The sequence below is a fragment of the Lissotriton helveticus genome, chromosome 2_1 (assembly GCF_964261635.1).
Source record: "Lissotriton helveticus chromosome 2_1, aLisHel1.1, whole genome shotgun sequence".
NCBI classification, from domain to species: Eukaryota; Metazoa; Chordata; class Amphibia; order Caudata; family Salamandridae; genus Lissotriton; species Lissotriton helveticus.
In genome coordinates this window covers 27744070-27761590 of record NC_136059.1, presented here as the reverse complement: position 1 = coordinate 27761590, position 17521 = coordinate 27744070, and the positions used below count along the sequence as shown (strand labels likewise).

At 44.7% G+C, this 17521-nt stretch overlaps 1 protein-coding gene across 1 annotated transcript in view; it reads right to left on the bottom strand.

The window, feature by feature from the left end:
• Nucleotides 1-2503: 2503 nt before the first annotated feature.
• LOC144820041 (vomeronasal type-2 receptor 26-like) overlaps nucleotides 2504-17521 on the bottom strand; it is a 97021-nt gene continuing 82003 nt past the window's right edge. Inside the window, exons 2-3 of the mRNA XM_078677697.1 lie at nucleotides 14756-14947; nucleotides 2504-3388 (exon numbers count right to left, since the gene is read on the bottom strand). Of these exons, the coding sequence (XP_078533823.1) occupies nucleotides 2505-3388; nucleotides 14756-14947 (1076 nt within the window). The 3' untranslated portion in view covers nucleotide 2504. The remainder of the gene's footprint in view (nucleotides 3389-14755; nucleotides 14948-17521) is intronic.

The window sequence follows — 17521 nt, the reverse complement described above, 5'->3', positions numbered from 1 at the left end:
AAAATTCCAGGACTTCCTTCAAAAAGGAAGACAAAGAGTTTCTGATGAAGATATGTCTGGGCTAGTTCCCAGTCACCTTAGGATGCACTTGTTTAAATTGTTCTTTATAGATTTGTTATGTTTATCGTGATCTGTTATGTTTGTTTCTTGTTCTGTTTGAATTATGGTTTCCACAGCTTGTACCTTGTTAACTGCCGAGATGTAAAGCACTATGTTACCCATATGTGGTCTTGTTTGCGTTCTACAAAACTCTTTAAAATGAAACAAAACATAAGTAAACATTTATTGAGTCCTTGACTGAACCTTTTATTGTATTTGTGGACTTATTACTAGTGGTTACTCCCTACTTATCACTACTAATAACACACTTTCCGACACCGCCCCGCAGAGCATCTCAGCATGACCATGCTGCACCATGCCCCCACCTGGTGGCACTGTACTTGCCTCCCAAGTGCCCGCAGGGTCAAATAGACACTGTGGCTTGCACCAGTGACATAGGAATGAAACCGTAACTGGTTGAGCAATCTGTTGCTGACTCCCATGGGTGTACCCAGAGGCAACGTCATTGCACCTCAACAGGCCCTGCAGATCTCTGATGTGACTCTGCTAGACAAGTTCACAAATAATCAAATATATGCTGCAGTTCAGTCGATTCACAACTCTTTCCCAGCAGCTCGATCTACATTTCAGGTTCAGGAGGCTTGCCACAAGACTGCAGGAGACTATGCCAATATGTGTCCTGTTGCAAGGAAGAATCTTCAGGATGCCAGGAAGTAGGTTCCAAGTTATGTGTTTATTCAGGTAGAAGTACAAAGGTAGAAGATAGGTAAATCAAGGTAGTAGGTAGACCAAGGTGTAGATGGTACGAAGGCCCCACCAGGAGCTGTTTACTTGAGCTCAGCTGGGAGACAACTGTCACACCTCAGTCACACCACATTTTATGACATCAATGGACATTCTAAGTGTTCCCAGTCTGAACAAGAGGGAAATATAGGGTGGACAGGAGAAAGGCAAGTAAAGACATTATAACATGTCCCAAGAGGCCGACAGATCTGGAAAGCAGAACTAGTGATTATACACAGTCCTGGGTGCTCTCCCCTAATTACAGACTGCAGTTAGAGCATGTCAAATATTTACATAGTTTGTATTGCACCCCATAAAAGATGCACATAATTGGCCTGATTGAGAATGCACACTGTGATCGCGGTGTGGTGCCCTGAATTTAATTTTTACAGCTGGCATGGGACTGTCCTGAAGTGCAGAACTTCTGGGTCACTGAATGTGATGCACTTGAGGTAATCACTGCTTACACACCTTACCATGTAAAGCACATAGAGCTATTGGGGTACGTGAAGTAGGTCCTCAAATATGTACACACATTGACAGCAATCCACCTTTTTTTGGTAAAGAGCCAAGTGGCGATGTGTTGGGTTCAGCATCCTATGCCGGAGATGGTTAGGGTTTCGGAATGCACCTACTGTCAAGAACAGTTAACTGCCTACTGGGAGTTAATACTGGTGAAATCCCAAGCCAAATATATATGGTCCCCCATTGAGTCGTTTTCAGGACCCAGGCTGAGGAAGAAGACGTTTGTAAATGTTACAGGTATACAGGTTTGATTGCAATCCTATGTGACTGTCACAAACATCTGAGCGTGTACCATAGAGATTTCTTTGTAGAGTCTTCAAATTGTTTTCCCTAGCTGAGTTGTTCCCCCTCCTTTTTTCTTTTCTCTCTCCCCAATGTTCTATAACAATTATTTGAGCAGCAGTACAGTAATAAAAAGTTGCTTCAAGGTCAAAACCATGTGCTTGGGTTGGCCAATTAAAATGGGTGCTTTGCATTGGTTTGCTGTAAGGTCTCAGATGAAGTCTACATAGGGCTGCGGTGTCAACGGTGGTGCCTGTAAAAAGCCACCAAAGCCACCAGTTTGTTGAAGAAATAAAAACAATACGTATACTCTACCAAGGGGTTTAAGCGCACATAACCCTAGTCTGTTTCCTTTAGTCTTATCTCTGATGAATTGTAAGCCATTAGTATTGAACTGTCTTCTCCTGGACTGATTTACTGAATATAATTAATCCTAAATTTAGACAGGTGAGCTATACCTTGGAAAATATCATGCATTCTAGAAACAGAAATAAATGAAAATCACAGAAAATGAATGTTGAAAAGAAATTGTAAAATGGATACATGTACAGGAAAGCAATGTACTTAGCAAATGTGGAAGTCAGGGGCGGAAAACAAAAGGTTAACAAGGTAATTTATTTCTTGGTACATAATTACAACACTTGTAACTTACTTTTGTTGATAACCTTAAATTATATTATGAGCTTTGTGCTGACTGCTGAGCCCTTTACTATTTTTGGGTTATGAGTGAATGATCCCTTTTAAAACACTAATATTTTCTAATTGAAAAGATAGAAAAAGCAGACGCTCTTCATCACATCTCATGATGATCAGGGTATGCATTTGATATTGTGATTATAAATTACTTCTGACTTCTAAATGCATCTTTTGTTGATATCTGGTCTGAACAGAATGATGTAACACTTGGGAATGAATATACAGCCCAGCAGCCCAGCACTGGAAGCCAAGATGGCAAAGATCTCCACGGCCACCATGTATCTACCCTTAGTGCTAAGGTAGGCTGGAAGGAAGGACACCCAGACGCTGCAGAAGACCAGCATGCTGAAAGTGATGAGCTTGGCCTCATTGAATCTATCAGGAAGGTTCCTGGCTAGGAAGGCCACAGTAAAGCTGGCAAAGGCCAGCAGACCCATGTAAGCAAGCATCCCATAAAAGGCAACGACAGAACCGTTGTCACACTGTAGGATCACCTTTCCAATTTCAGACTGAGTGTCAGTGGCTGGGTGAGGAGGATAAGTGAGCAGCCAAGTGAGACAAATTACTACTGCCCCCAGTGTGCACACGAGGACCATAGACGCAGACACCTGAGATCCCAGCCACCTGCTTAACCTGCTACCTGGCTTGATGGCATTGAAGGCAATTACAACAGTGATGGTTTTCACTAATACGCAAGACACGGCAACAGTGAAAATAATCCCAAATGCAGCTTGTTGGATCAAACATGTCAATCGGGCAGGGCGTCCAATGAATAGAAGAGAGGTGAGGAAGGCCAGCAGCAGAGATACAAGGAGAGTGTAGCTGAGATCCTTGTTATTGGCCTTTACTATTGGAGTATCCCAATATCTGAGAAAGATTCCCAACACACAAGCTGTGGACATGGATAGTACAACAGATAAAGATGCCAACACTGCTCCGAGAAAATCACCATAAGAGAGATAAACAATGGCTTTCTGGATACAACCATCCTTTCCATCAATGGGCCACTGGTCCTCCGGGCATCTTACACAATTTTCCATGTCTAAAATGTAAAACATAAGAAGAAAATTATGTTAAAGAAAGTAATATTCCATATAGTTGATCCACATAACACAGCACACATAAAACTGAAGCTAACATTTGATAAGAAATGCTCTAAAAGTTTTCCCCTGAAACAGCTCTAGACTCTCTTGAACTGTAAAGCACATTGATACTATAGGATCCATACATCATACATTTAAGCTGCTGAGAACATGGTAGCACTAGCAAAGCACAATCAATTATTGCAATTTGCTTTTGCTTTTCTCAATGTAGACAATCTGAAGTACACTTTAGACAATTCAGTTGTAGTTACAATTCGAGGTGCACATATTTAACAATGTGTTGCTGTATGAGCGATAAATCATTTATTGCTGTGGTGTTACAGCATGTCAGAATGCGCCCCTCCTATTTCATGCATATCAGGTTTTACTATTGAATTAATCCTCCATCTTCGGTCATTTATTGTACAAAGAAACTACTACAATAAATATTCAGGAAAGAACTTGGGACCAGATGTATGAAGCATACTTTAGGTAGCACTCTGCCCAATTTAAAGAATCAGGTTGTTTGTACCATAAAATGCATTTCTTATGTACAAACACCAAACTGCGATTCTACAGAATCATATTTTTGGTTTGCAATCCAGTATTTAGAAGGAGCTAATAATGATATTGACTCTCAATGGTAGGAATTAATGTCTTGCAACCGACTTCCTGTCAGAATACATTTATTTTTATTTATAACATTTATAAAGTGCACTGTTACCAAACAGCATCCTGGCGCTGAAGTGAGAGCTCCCCATACCCCAGCCTGAAATGTTTATTGTGCGAAAAGCCAGGTTTTCACGCCTTTGCGAAAGGCCATCAGGTCAGTCATTTGTCTGAGACCCAAAGGCCGGGCGTTCAGGCCCTGGCTGCCCCCAGGATGAAACTCCTGCCTCCCCATCGCGCCTTCCTCGGTCGCGGGGCTATGATCAAGCCCATGTTAGATGACCTAAGCTGCCTTCCAGGCCTATACCAGTGGAAGTACTGCTTTAGAAAAGACGGGTCGATTCCTCGGAGGGCTTCAAAGACTATACACATGGCCTTAAAAGAGATTCGCTTCCGTACTGGAAGCCAATGCAGTTTTACTAATTCTTGGGAGAAGGAAGCGAACTTAGGTAAACCTGAGATGAGTCGGGCTGAAGCATTTTGCAAAGCCTGTAATTTGTTCAGAAGCCCCTGTTGAGTGTTGAGAAGCAGGCTATTGCAATAGTCCAGGTGGGACAAAACCAGGGAAGTCATCAGTGTCTTCTTACAGCCATCGGGTAAGAATGGAAGGAACTTTCGGATAGATTTCAAAATGAAATGGATGGATGAAATCAAAGCATTGACCTGGGGTCTGAACGTGAGCTGATCGTCGATCAGGACCCCTAGATTCTTGACCTTCGTGACTGGATAGGGGTGTGTGCCCATCCCATCAGGCAACCAGTTCTGGCTCCAAAAGTTATCACTAGATCCGAACAGTAGAACTTCGGTTTTAGCCGAATTCAATTTAAAAGTTTTTGGCCATCCAATTGCCAACTGTCAGCATACATTCCTGGAATTTACGGGCAACACCTTCCTCTTTGCCCGGTAGCAGTGACACCACAATCTGCGTGTCATCCACATACGATGTCAATTCAAACCCAAATGATCGAATAATTGGAGCCAATGAGGAGACGTAAACGTTAAAAAGGGTAGGACTCAAGGCGGATCCCTGGGAGACCCCACTGGGCAACACGAACGGTTTAGATTCGAACTCCCCCAGTGCCACGACCTGGACTCTGTTCGTGAGAAAAGCTTTTAAGATGTTTAGCGCTTTCCCTTGAATCCCGCAGGCCTCCAAACGGTCCACCAGAATTTCATGGTGGACCGTATCGAAGGCTGCTAATAGATCCAACACGACCAGAGCCGCTCTCCCCCCGACATCCATCACTTTCCTAATTTCCTCCGTCGGTTTAATTAAAGCGGATTCGGTGCTATGACCTGTTCTAAAACAGTGTTGGAACGGGTCAAGGGCTTGTGTGGCTCACAGGAATACGCTAAGCTGTCTATTCATAGCTTTTTCTATTAGTTTGGCCGGTAGTGGTAGTCTGGCAATAGGACGATAATTATTTGGATCGGTGATGTCTAGATTTGTTTTTTTCAACAATGGAAGGATTGAGGCCCATTTCCAACTGGATGGGAAAACCCCTGTCATAAACATGTTGTTGAACAGCGTGGCTAGAGTTGAGGCTATAGGAGCCGCAGCGGCCGGGCATGGGTCCCGTGGGGAGCCCAATTTAGTTCCTAATAGCAAAAGCTTGATCTCCTCAGAGGTCACTGGGGAGAAGTGCAGCATCTTATCTACTATCAGATCGGCTTTTAAAGTTACAGACCTATCCTCTGGCAGGTTTTCCCTGACATGCCCTTCAAGGGAATTAAAAATAATCTCAACCTTATTTAAGAAGAACTGCGCGAGATCCTCACACAGCTCCATACTGGGAGGCGTAGTCACTGGCTTTGGAGATGCAAGGCTTGAAACCGTAGCAAACAATTCTTTAGGCGAGTTTCTAGCGCAATTAATGCACTTGGTAAAGTAAGTTTGTTTTGCCTTCACAATCAAGACCTTATATTCCGAAATACATGATTTGAGTCTCCTCTTGTCTGCCTCTTAGTAGTTTATCCGCCAAGGCCGTTCCAGTTTCTTACAAACGAGCTTGTGCTCTCTGAGCTCTTCCGAGAACCAAGGGGCTGAGGGTCTCCCTCGCGTAGAGTGACAAATTTTGGGTGGGACGAGAGTAATGCACGCTTGGTCAACCCAATTAGAGTAGCTGAGAGCTGCATCTTCCACTTCTAAGGGAAGCGTAGCCATGGATGCGGCCAAAAGATCCTCCAGGGACCTCCCCTCTATCTTTATCCAAGCCCTGCAAGTTCTTTCTAAATTCCTAAACTGTCTTGCCTTGTTGGATTTTGTTGCAGGGATATTAAAAAACACAGCTGCATGATCAGACCAAGGGACCGGGTACATTTTAGTAACCTCCAGATCAGTGTGGTTTGTAAAGATTCCATCCAAAGTATGACCCGCATTATGAGTGGGGCCTTTAACCAGTTGTTTTATTTCAACTCCTTTATTAACTTCCATTAGAACTGAGGTATCAGGGTCTAAACTATTTTCTAGATGAAAGTTAAAATCCCCTAAGAGAGTAAACGTCTTTGCGCATATGGCCTCCTCCAGAATGTTTCCCACTGAGCCTAGAAATGCAGACTTTGGGCCTGGGGGCCTGTAAAGTAAACAACCTCTAAACGACTGATGGTTGGAAAGCGTAAAATTAAAAGCGGGAGCTTCGCTTGTCCCTGAGGACACGGCTTGAAAGCTACCCTTAATGGAGCTATGGTATAGTATCGCAAGGCCGCCTCCTCTTTTCTTTGGTCTATTCAGTATGAAACTGAGATAGTTTGGCGGGGTGGCGATGACTATATCTGGCCCTGAGGCGTCATCTGTCCAAGACTCAGTGAAGAAGGCAATTTTTATCTCCTGGTCCTGTATTAGCTCGGCGCAGTCCCAACTATGTTTGACCAGAGATCTTGCATTAAGCAGGAGGCACTTTACTTTATTCACTGTTACCTACGCTGTCTCCCTTGATATAATGGGGACTACTCGGACTAGCTCCATTAGTAAAGTAGGTATTTTCTGATTACAGGAAGAGCATACCTCACCAACAACACATACCCCCCTGTCAAACTCCATACATAGACAGCCAGACAGCCTCCCTCCTCCCTCCTCCCCTCAGACTCATTGGTAGATTTCGAGCATAAACTTTGGCTGGTGTTTTTGCCTGGCGTAAACCCACCAGGGGTCCTGGCGCTAGGCGCGGGCCAGGCGCGGACGGGCGCAGACGGGCTTGCCTTTGGCGCGCCCCATTTTCAAGTGCTGGGGGGAAAAAAGCTAGAGCGCTCACCTTGGCCCACTCAAAATGGCGGCCGTCCGGGTGAGTGCCTGTAACGCCTGGGTAATTTCTAGCCTTTTCTTAGACTAAAAGTGACTATAATCTACTACCATTTCAGTCTTAGCAACCTTTTCGCTCATTAATAGGGCTTAACTATGCGCTGTGACAGGGTTTAGTGCCTTTTTACCGTTAGTTAGGCCTGTAGGCCCAAAACCATAGAGCAGCCATTTTGGATGGCTGTCTCATCCATTTTAGATAGCTGCCTCGTCTGTGCGAGGTGCTTGCAGAGCAAAGGTGATGTTTAGAGTTAACTTATTATTCGCTAGTAAGAAACCGGTCGAGACCGGCCCTTATCGAAGCAATGTATTTTGTTCACTGGTGGTAGACGCGATATGCAGGTGGCCACTGCAGACAGCGTGAGACGCCAGGGACTGGTACAGGAATTTGTTGGGAGTCGGCCTACGATTGGAAATTTCCATAGAGAAAGGGAGAGATATATTATCAGAGAGCAAGTAGCAGACAGAGAGAGAGCAACGTGTGGAGCAGACCGATGAAGTTGGTCCGAGAGCTGGTGATTAATTACTAGCTTTTAATGAAGAGGAGGAAGAGATCAAGAATCCTGTAAGGTCAGCATGCAGGAGTGGTAGAAACAGAGCAAGTCCAGAAGAGGGTTCGAGTTTCGGAACCAAGGCAGCGTAGAAGAGGCGTAGCGGTGCAGACGTGTATTCGTGAGCCATAGTGGGAGAGCAGAGTCCCGAGCGAGTGAAGACCCGAGAGAGAGAGAGGGATCAGCTCCGCTGCTGAGATGGAATGACGCACGTTTAAGGTGAGGCGTTCTGAGCTAGTGTAGAATACATATATCTAATATTCAATTTTTCCTCCCTTTTTAGGTTGTAGATGGTGGCTAATTGCAACTATGATTAACTTGCTAATGATATGTCTAATTATATAATAAATGATATGATATCCAATACATATGTTTGAGTGTTGTTTCCAAGACAGGACTAACCTTTCTTTTTAACCAGATATTGGCAGGTTAGCAGGTGAGTGGACCCTTCTAGCAGGTAACTGAGAAATGAGAGATTGTGTAGCCCATGGCTGGAAGGAACTCCCAAATGGCCTAATTAGACTGCTCCTACCTAAATTAAGAATATGTAAATATCGTCGGTGTACCTTAGGTGTACCGCCGACCCCTATAGAACACACCATTGGGGAATAACAGGTTCACCAGTGGGAAGTAAAGATGATATTGGTCCTAAGAGTTAGGGAACCGTCTGGCAACGTTAAATCAAAAGTCTGACGACTATAAATCAGAAAAGTCTGGCGACTATAAATCAGAAAAGTCTGGCGACTATAAATCAGAAAAGTCTGGCGACTATGAAGAGAAAAATAAGATAAAATAAACTGCCCTCCGATGCAAGAGGGGGTATGTTAGTCCAGGTCAGTTTGCCGTGGGACTATAATATAATGATCATAGGATATAAGATATGGAATTCCTTAGATGTTAGTTATATCTCTAATTATACAGACTTATAAATAGCTTCTTTTCACCTTCTCAGGTGAGTCTTCTAAATGTCTTGTAAATAGTGGCCTGAGAAGAGTGTGTTTACGTGACGATTGGGTTAGCTACGGTTGGTAGTCTGTTTGGTCTGAGAATCCGGTCGTTACAGTGCTTGTTAGCGTTTTCCCCCCGTTATAGCGCTCTCGTTTATGCGGAAATTAAAGCATGTACTCTTTGTTGCATGTAGATTAAAAAGAGCCTAAAAACACATTTTTAAAAATTTCTAGAACCGGGCATAAATTTACAATAAAGTTACAAATACTAGCAGCAATACGATAAGTTCAAAATCGCAAGGAAAGCAGCAATCACATCAGCATAAGCAGCGTTATCACACAACTCCTGGCTGAGCCTCAGGACCAATCAGGGCTGTGCGGTCGCGCCAGCCCCGCTTTTCAAGTGCTGGGGAGAAAAAAAGCTAGAGCGCTCACCTTGGCCCACTCAAAATGGCGGCCATCTGGGTGAGTGCCTGTTAGCATTTTCCCCCCGTTATAGCGCTCTCGTTTATGTGGAAATTAAAGCCTGTACTCTTTGTTGCATGTAGATTAAAAAGAGCCTAAAAACAACTGTAAAAAAAATTCTGGAACCGGGCATAAATTCACGATAAAGTTACAAATTCTAGCAGCAATAAGGTAAGGGCAAAATCATAAGGAAAGCAGCAGTCATATCAGCATTAGCAGCGTTATCACACAACTCCTGGCTGAGCCTCAGGATCAATCAGGGCTGTGCGGTCGCGCCAGCCCTGCTTTTCAAGTGCTGGGGAGGAAAAAAGCTAGAGCGCTCACCTTGGCCCACTCAAAATAGCGGCCGTCTGGGTGAGGGCCTGTTAGCGTCTCCCCCCGTTATAGCGCCCTCGTTTATGCGGAAATTGAAGCCTGTACTCTTTGTTGCATGTAGATTAAAAAGAGCCTAAAAACAAATTAAAAGAATTTCTCCTTGTCGGAGGTGATAACCCCTTCGCAAACATGGACCGCTGCTTACTTTTAAAAAGTGAAGGTTAAAAATGTTATTGTTTTCTTTTGAAACTAATCTCATTTACCTTAAAGGAAAACATTCTAATTTATTTAAAGTTTGTTTTATTTTGTTTATTAATCACAAATATGGTGATCGGCTGACCCCAGCAGACCAAAATCTTAGTGCTGGCTTTCATTTCTAATGGGTCGCAACTGCGCACTACGGTGCCCATGCATTAAAATTCGGAAAAACGAGTCCTTATTAGCGATAAAAAAGGAATCGCAAATAAGGATTCGTTTTTCGGGATGCATCAACAGATTCTGTATTTATTACCGATTCGGTGAAAATCACCAAGAAACACATAAAACACGATAGCGGGTCCTCAAAATAAAGAATAGCAATTACCGAATTAGCTATAACCGAATCCGGTATTAGCGATTTCGGTATTAGCGAATTCGCAAAAAACGGATTGCATTGGAAGCAGGCTGATCACATCACAACCAGGAAATCATACAGTCTATGCTTCATTCAGTGCCCTGAGGAGCTCAGAGGAGGAGGCAGAGCACAGGAGCTGAGCTGAGAGACTTCACCTTCACAACCCAGCCATACCACAGCAATCCAGGATGGACAGGAATACATCCCAAACATCAGACACGCCCAGAAAGAGGTAGAGAAAGTTCTCGGATAGGGAACTGGAACATTTGATAGAGGGGGTGAGCGGCAAGCATGACAAGCTTTTTGAAAAGTTGTCGCTCTAGGTGCCCGAAGCTGAGAAGCGCAAGATCTGGCTGCGCATCAAGGAGAGGGTAAATGCGGAGTCACGCACCGCAGCATTGACGATCTTAAAAAGAGGTGGTATGACCTCAGGAAAAGGGCAAAGGCACGCATTGCGGAAAGGGTGACGAAAGCAGCTGGCACAGGAGGGGGGCCATCCAGAGTACCTGCCAACACAGCTCTGGAGGACCTCATTGAGGGCAGCATTGAGCCAGAGGCAGTCGTGGGAGTCACCCAAATGGACATTTCTGGCGCACCGATCACAGAACAAGGCAAGATGCATGCCTGTGCTGAAATGCTGCCTATTGTATACCCATGCAAAAAACAGCAAGCCATGTCTTTCATGGACCGGAAACAAACATCCTAGAACCGGTTTCTGGCTATCAGCCGTCTTCAGCCAGGATAGCTTGACTCCAGTGGTGTGAAGAGCACGGGACTCACGTCTGAGCATACCTGTCCCACTCGGGGTGACAAATGCAAAAACAACAATTTATGGACAGAATGCAGAACAATGTCATACATTCACCCCAGTACAGAGATCTATCGTTTTTTTGCTTACCACACCACCCCAGTTCAGACATGGCCATATGTAAATTAGCCTTGACCCTGTGCCTCATGGGAACAGTCCAGCCCGAACTGCCAAGCCATGTCTTTCCTGGACAGGAATCAAGCATCCTAGGACCGGTTTCTGGCTATCAGACGTCTTCAGCCAGGATAGCTTGACTCCAGTGGTGTGAAGAGCATGGGACTCATGTCTGAGCATACCCATGCCCTTCCCCCCAGGCAAATCACAGTGTTCAGGAAGAAGTGCCTAACACATATACCCGCACAGAAGCACAGAAGTGTTGCATCTTGGGGGATGTAGTCATGTCAGCCAGATGTGCATGTATGATCACCAATGCGCAAGAAATGAGACTAGCAGCACAGGTCAAACATTCTGTCTAAATATGTCATTTATTATGTTCAAAGTATGCGAAATGACAATCAGATAAAGTAAAAAAATAAAATACCAATGCACTGTTTCACACACAGATGCATCTCCGGTGGACTCTGATGACAGCGAACGCCTCATCATTTCCGAAACACCAGCAGAGACCAATGTAGAGACTCCGTAGGGACTTCAATCCACACCAGCACCAGCACCACCGCCACCACCGACATCAACACCCTCACCACCACTACTGACAACATCACCAAGATACAGGGCACATGTCCCCTCCCTGCAGGTAATGGAGATGGAGCAGAGCCCAGCACCCACAAGTGTTCCCCACACGTCACGTGCCACTCCGCCAGCTCCAACACCAGCATGTGGCTGAGTCAGACAACAGCGCAGGCCCATGGGCAAGTTTGCTGAGGGATATGAACAGCCTACACACGTCTACTGAGGGGTAGAGTCCCAGATGCTGCGTGTTTAGCACCTGCAGGGGAGACATATTCGAACAATGAACCGGAACATCTCCAAATTGGCAAAAAACATTGCTGTGCATCAACTGACCACAGTAGTAGCAGAGGGGAATCGTGGCATCACCCCGAGCCTACAGGAGCTCACCTGTGCCGTCCTACCATGAAAACACAGCGAGCGCAGGAGGCATCGTCAGAACTTGCTCCGTTCTACTGCATCGACTAGGGCCATCACCAAGCTCTGCAACAGCACTGCTGTATTGTCACGCAGATCAGTGTCACTGCAGATAGACCTGGGTCATTACTGCGGTGATGCAGCGAAGGCCTTAGGCCAGGTGACCATTACAGTTGAACATCTGCAGTATGGCATATTTAGTGCCAGCAACTTGGGAGGGGAGGAGGGAAATGAAGCAGCATCGAGCATGAGCAGCATCTCTGTGCCGGAGACCAGTAACAGGAGGCACAGTTCACTCGGCTCTACAGCCACCGACACACATCGTGGTGATGTAGAGGAGCCACGCGACAGGAGGCTGGGGGTACGTGGAAAGTGCAAATAGACATGTACTACTGGCTATTTGGCCATGGTGATGTAACCATGGGCCACTTACATATCGTGATCGTACTCCTGTGATGCCAACGGATATGTATCTTTAACAATGTGTTGAGTCACCGTCATGTTTACGTATTATTCATATTTACTTTGACAAGTGCTCAGGTGAATTAAACATTTGCATCCCAGAATATATTGTGATGTCTCATTCTTACCTGCCTCAGAAGTAAAGTTGTGTGATGTATGTCTGCCTCCTTTGACCTTCAGCTGTGTTTGGCACGTGTGCCCGTCGGTGTTGTGCGGGGGGTTGTTCATCACTAATGTTGTCATCTCCGTTCACCTCTATTGGTATCCCCCTTCTTTTAGTAATGTTGTGCAGCATGGCACACACTGCTATTATCCTGCAGCACGTTACAGGGTTATACTGCAATGTACCTCCAGTCTTGTGTAGGATCCTGAAGTGACTCTTAAGGATACCAAATGTTCACTCTACCACATTCCTGGTACTGATATGTGCTGCATTGTAGCGCTGCTTCAGAGTTGTTGATGGGTTGAGGCCAGGAGTAAGGAGATATTAACGCAAGGCGTATGCACTGTCACCTACAGGGTGGGGAGCAAAGGGTTAATGGCATAAATACAATTACATATGTGATGATGGCGTAACAAATATGCCAAGTAGGTGTCACTCTCCAAATTCACCGTTGAGTAGACGCCTGTGGGTGACACTGTGTCTGAATATGTAGGAGTCGTTTGTGCTCCCGGGAAATTGCGCTACAATGTCCGTAATGATGTGCTTGGCATTGCACACGACCTGCACGTTTATCGAGTGAATGGACTTCTGGTTGCGAAATATGTACTTGTTGGCTGAGTGGGGACAGATTAGGACATGCGTGCAGTCAATGCATCCTAGGACATGTGGAAATTATGCCACCTGGTAGAAGTCCTGTTTGGGCCGGTTCAACTGCTGTGGTTTTGTGGGAAAGGTGATGTGGGTATGTATCATTGTCGGCATGATATCAATGAATTTGCTGAAGAAGCGTGAAAGTGCGCTTTGTGATACACCTCCGGCAACCGCTACAACCCCCTGGAAACTTCCCGACGCCAGCAGGTGCAGGCTGCACAGGACCTGGACGTGCACAGGGATGGCATTGGTCCTACGGGTCCGGTTCTGCAGTAGTGGTTCCAGGTCACAAATTAGGCCCATGATCATGGCACGATGCAGTCTGTACTTGCCATAGATTTTGTCCTCAATTATGCCCAGCAATGTGATGCGCACCCTGAATACCCTCTCCTGGATCCTCCTCCTGCGCTGTGCTGCTGCATTGATTCTCATCCTTCTTGCAAGCACGTAGAGCGCAGCCGTTTTGGTTGACATACGGGGTCTCCAGTGCCATTTGTGAAGTGTTTCTGATTGTACCCACCTGTTATTTATTTATTTATTGTTTTCTCCTTTCATCAGCTTTACCTCCTGGATGAGATTCCCCTTATTCTGCTCATGCAAAATTGCGAATTTGGGGATTTTTGGTATTTGTGAAGTTTGATGCATTCCGTTGCGATTATTTATTTGCGATTCACTATTTCCGGGAGCAATTGCATCTATCAGTATTTTCAAATCACTATTTTGCGATTCGGTAATTTACTGCGTGGGTTAATTTGCGATTCTTTAGTTTTTTCGCAATTGTGGTTGATGCATTGGGAAATATTGTTTTGAGTTCGGTAACGGCCTGCTTTACCGATTCGCTATTTTACTGAAGGCAATTTTGGTTGATGCATATGCCAGTACGTCTTTAATATTTATTGGCTAGGTCGATATTTGACCCCCTAGGAATAAAAAATGTAAAAATATAAATTTCATAAATTAGGAATGGCGATTTACGAATTGCGATTCTGAGCAAAACTCATATATGGCACTCTTCTGCTGTCTTCTTCTCACTCAACACAGTGCAGTATTTTTGGCTGCTGCACTGAGTTAATTGAGAATGTGGTAAATAGACCCCTAGGTCTCTTAATTCTCAAATGTTTATAAGAAGGTTGTGCCAAAGAAGATGGCAGTGATAGTAAACATTTCTACTAGGTATGCCACTTATGTTATCATATTTGTCTTACACTCTTCACCATAATATAATATCAGTGCTATTGTAGGAATCCAACATAAAACAGTAATTTCAAATGCTTCTCTCACCTGTGCTATTTGAAAACTCCCCTTCTGCGCAGGGCACACAGTAGAAGCAACAGATGGGCTCCCCTTCTATAGGAGCTTTACGGTACCCTGGAAGGCAACTCTCACTGCAGACTGCGCGGGGAATCTGTATCAATACATGTGAAGGACAAGAAACATACCTTTTAGAAAGAGTGTCATATATAAACCAAATCACTGCAATAGAGCAAGAAGGGAAACACGTTTACCAACTTATCTAATAGATCTTTGGTACAAACATCAGCTCATATGGAAGATCTAACAGGACATATTGAGATCTTAAAATAGTAGCAGTGCATCTATTTTCAAGAATATTTGGTGTGTTTTAAATGAGGCTGGAGGTTCCTTTCACGCAGAGGAGTTAACACTAAACATAAAGTAAGTTGCAAGAGGATAATGGACACAAATTTAAATTATTTATTTTTTATTTAATACACTTATAAAGCGCACTGTCACCTTGCAGGCATCCTGGCGCTGCCTGGTTCAGAAGGGCGGACAAGTAACAGGAGAGCGTGACCTATCAAGGAGTGCATTGGGAAACAGCCATGTTTTAATCTTTCTCCTGAACGGAAGTAGTTTGCCTAATCTCAAGCGGGAGCAGATTCCAGAGTTTGGCAGCAGCCACCTCAAAGGATCTGCCCCCTGCTCTGACCTTCCTGAATCTAGGTACCTTCACCAACTTAGCCGCAGATGATCGGAGCAGCCTAGATGGAGTGTACCAAACAAATTTCGATTGCAGGGAGGCAGGGCCAATTTCATGGAGAGCCCTGAAGCCTATGCAGAGGGCCTTAATTTGTATCCCCTGCCTTATAGGTAGCCAGTGCAGCTTCGCAAGGGTAGTCGGCCCATGTGCTCTTCTAGGAAGCCCCAGAGCCAACCTGGCGGCCGCTGATTGAATCCTTTGGAGCCTGTCCAGCAAAAACTCAGGGGACCCCAGCAGAAGGGCGTTGCAATAATCCAGCCTGCTGAGGATTGTACACCTTACCACTTGTGCACGAGCCTGAGATGGTAAAAGTGGCAAGACTTTCCTCAGGGAGCGTAAGATGGCAAAGCAACAGGCAGCCGTTTTTTTTACATGAGTCTCCATACTGAGCCTTTGATCTAGCATGACCCCTAAATTGCGGACTGAGTACACAGGCCGTACTTTGGTCCCTGTTTCAGGAGGCCAGAAGTTTTCTGGAAAGAGCACCTCCGTCTTTCCAGCATTAAACTGAAGGGAATTATCCTTCAGCCATCGTGACGTATCACGCAGACAGTTGTGAAAGGCCTCCACAGATGTTGAATCCTCTCCCTCAAAGGAGAGGATCATCTGCGTGTCGTCAGCATAGTTTACAATCCTGATGTTATAGGTTTTAATGAGCGAGATCAAAGGTCTAAGATACACATTAAAAAGTATGGGACTAATTGCTGAGCCCTGAGGGACCCCGTGAGGTACCTGAGTGAAGGCCGATTGAAAGGGGGGCAGAGACACCGCTTACTTAACAGGATACTTTTTTGTATTAAATAAATGCTCAACACAACTCTACATTAGTTTGGTTTTGTGCAGCATTGGCATTCCAACAGCAGTAGTTGTCCAAGACTTAGAGGCTAAGTTATCCACTGAATAGAAGTGTGGCTCAATGGTAAGAGTGGCAGACCCTGATGCAGAGGTCTAGCCCGGGACCAGGGCGGGTCTTGGGCTCAAAATTCCATGGACCTGATAATTCTCGCCTCGGTGCCTATTCCAATCATGGAGTCCCACTCTGCAACTCTGGGCAATAGCTCGCTTAATCTCCACAACGGCCCCCACAATGCTAAGGATGCCTGGCCTCCACCTTGGGGGTGCCCAGCAGTGGACACCTCACAGGGAAAGCCAGGATGGGTTCCACATCGGTATTCGTACAAGCGCCTTGAGACCCTTGCGGGTGAGTAGTGCGCTATACAAGTATCAATTTACATTTACACTGAACACATATTTCTACCAAGGGTCAATGTGGATGATTGTTCTTAGGTTAAAGATAACTTTAATTGGGAAAATAATTTCACAGAGAAAGAAAACTGATTCAACCTTAGGGTTTAATATAGGATTTGCAGTGAACAATCAACTGTTTCTAAGAGCTTCATGTTTAAAGATTCCAAGTAAGAAATCGAAAAGTGCAACTAACAATGATTTGCAATTTGTGATTACTTGTTAGTAATACAGTAAAATGGATGCAGGAAATGCGGTTGCTATTTGCTCCCTGACTTCTAGTGAATACTTTAGCATTTGGTATTTTGAAACTGCCACAAAATAAAGATCCGTGTTTCATCAAAATTTAACCCCACTCATCAATATTGATGAGTCAGAGTGCAATGAGTGTGTGACAGTGACCAGTTATATATATAATTTTTTTATGTTTCTCCTAATATTCGTGATGTTGCCTCGATATTTCAATATCCCCACGATGGTACATAGCTGGTGGCCATAGTGCATCGTGAAAATAAGCATGCAGTGAAAAAATCTATTTTGGGCATATAACTTGTGTCACTAACACACCTGACCCCTTATGCGGGCTTTCTCACACATTCTCAGCCCCAGGAACCATTCCTGGATGAGAAAATGGTGGATGCAACTTTCTATTCAGGTTGTGTCCAGCTATTCAGAGCAATACTGTTGGCACATGCATCCACGATTAATCGCCAAATCGTCACAAAACATTGTGCAGAGATTTATCTATACATTTCACCCTAAGTTTTTAAAGAACTCCTGGATGGATTTGCACCAAATATCAA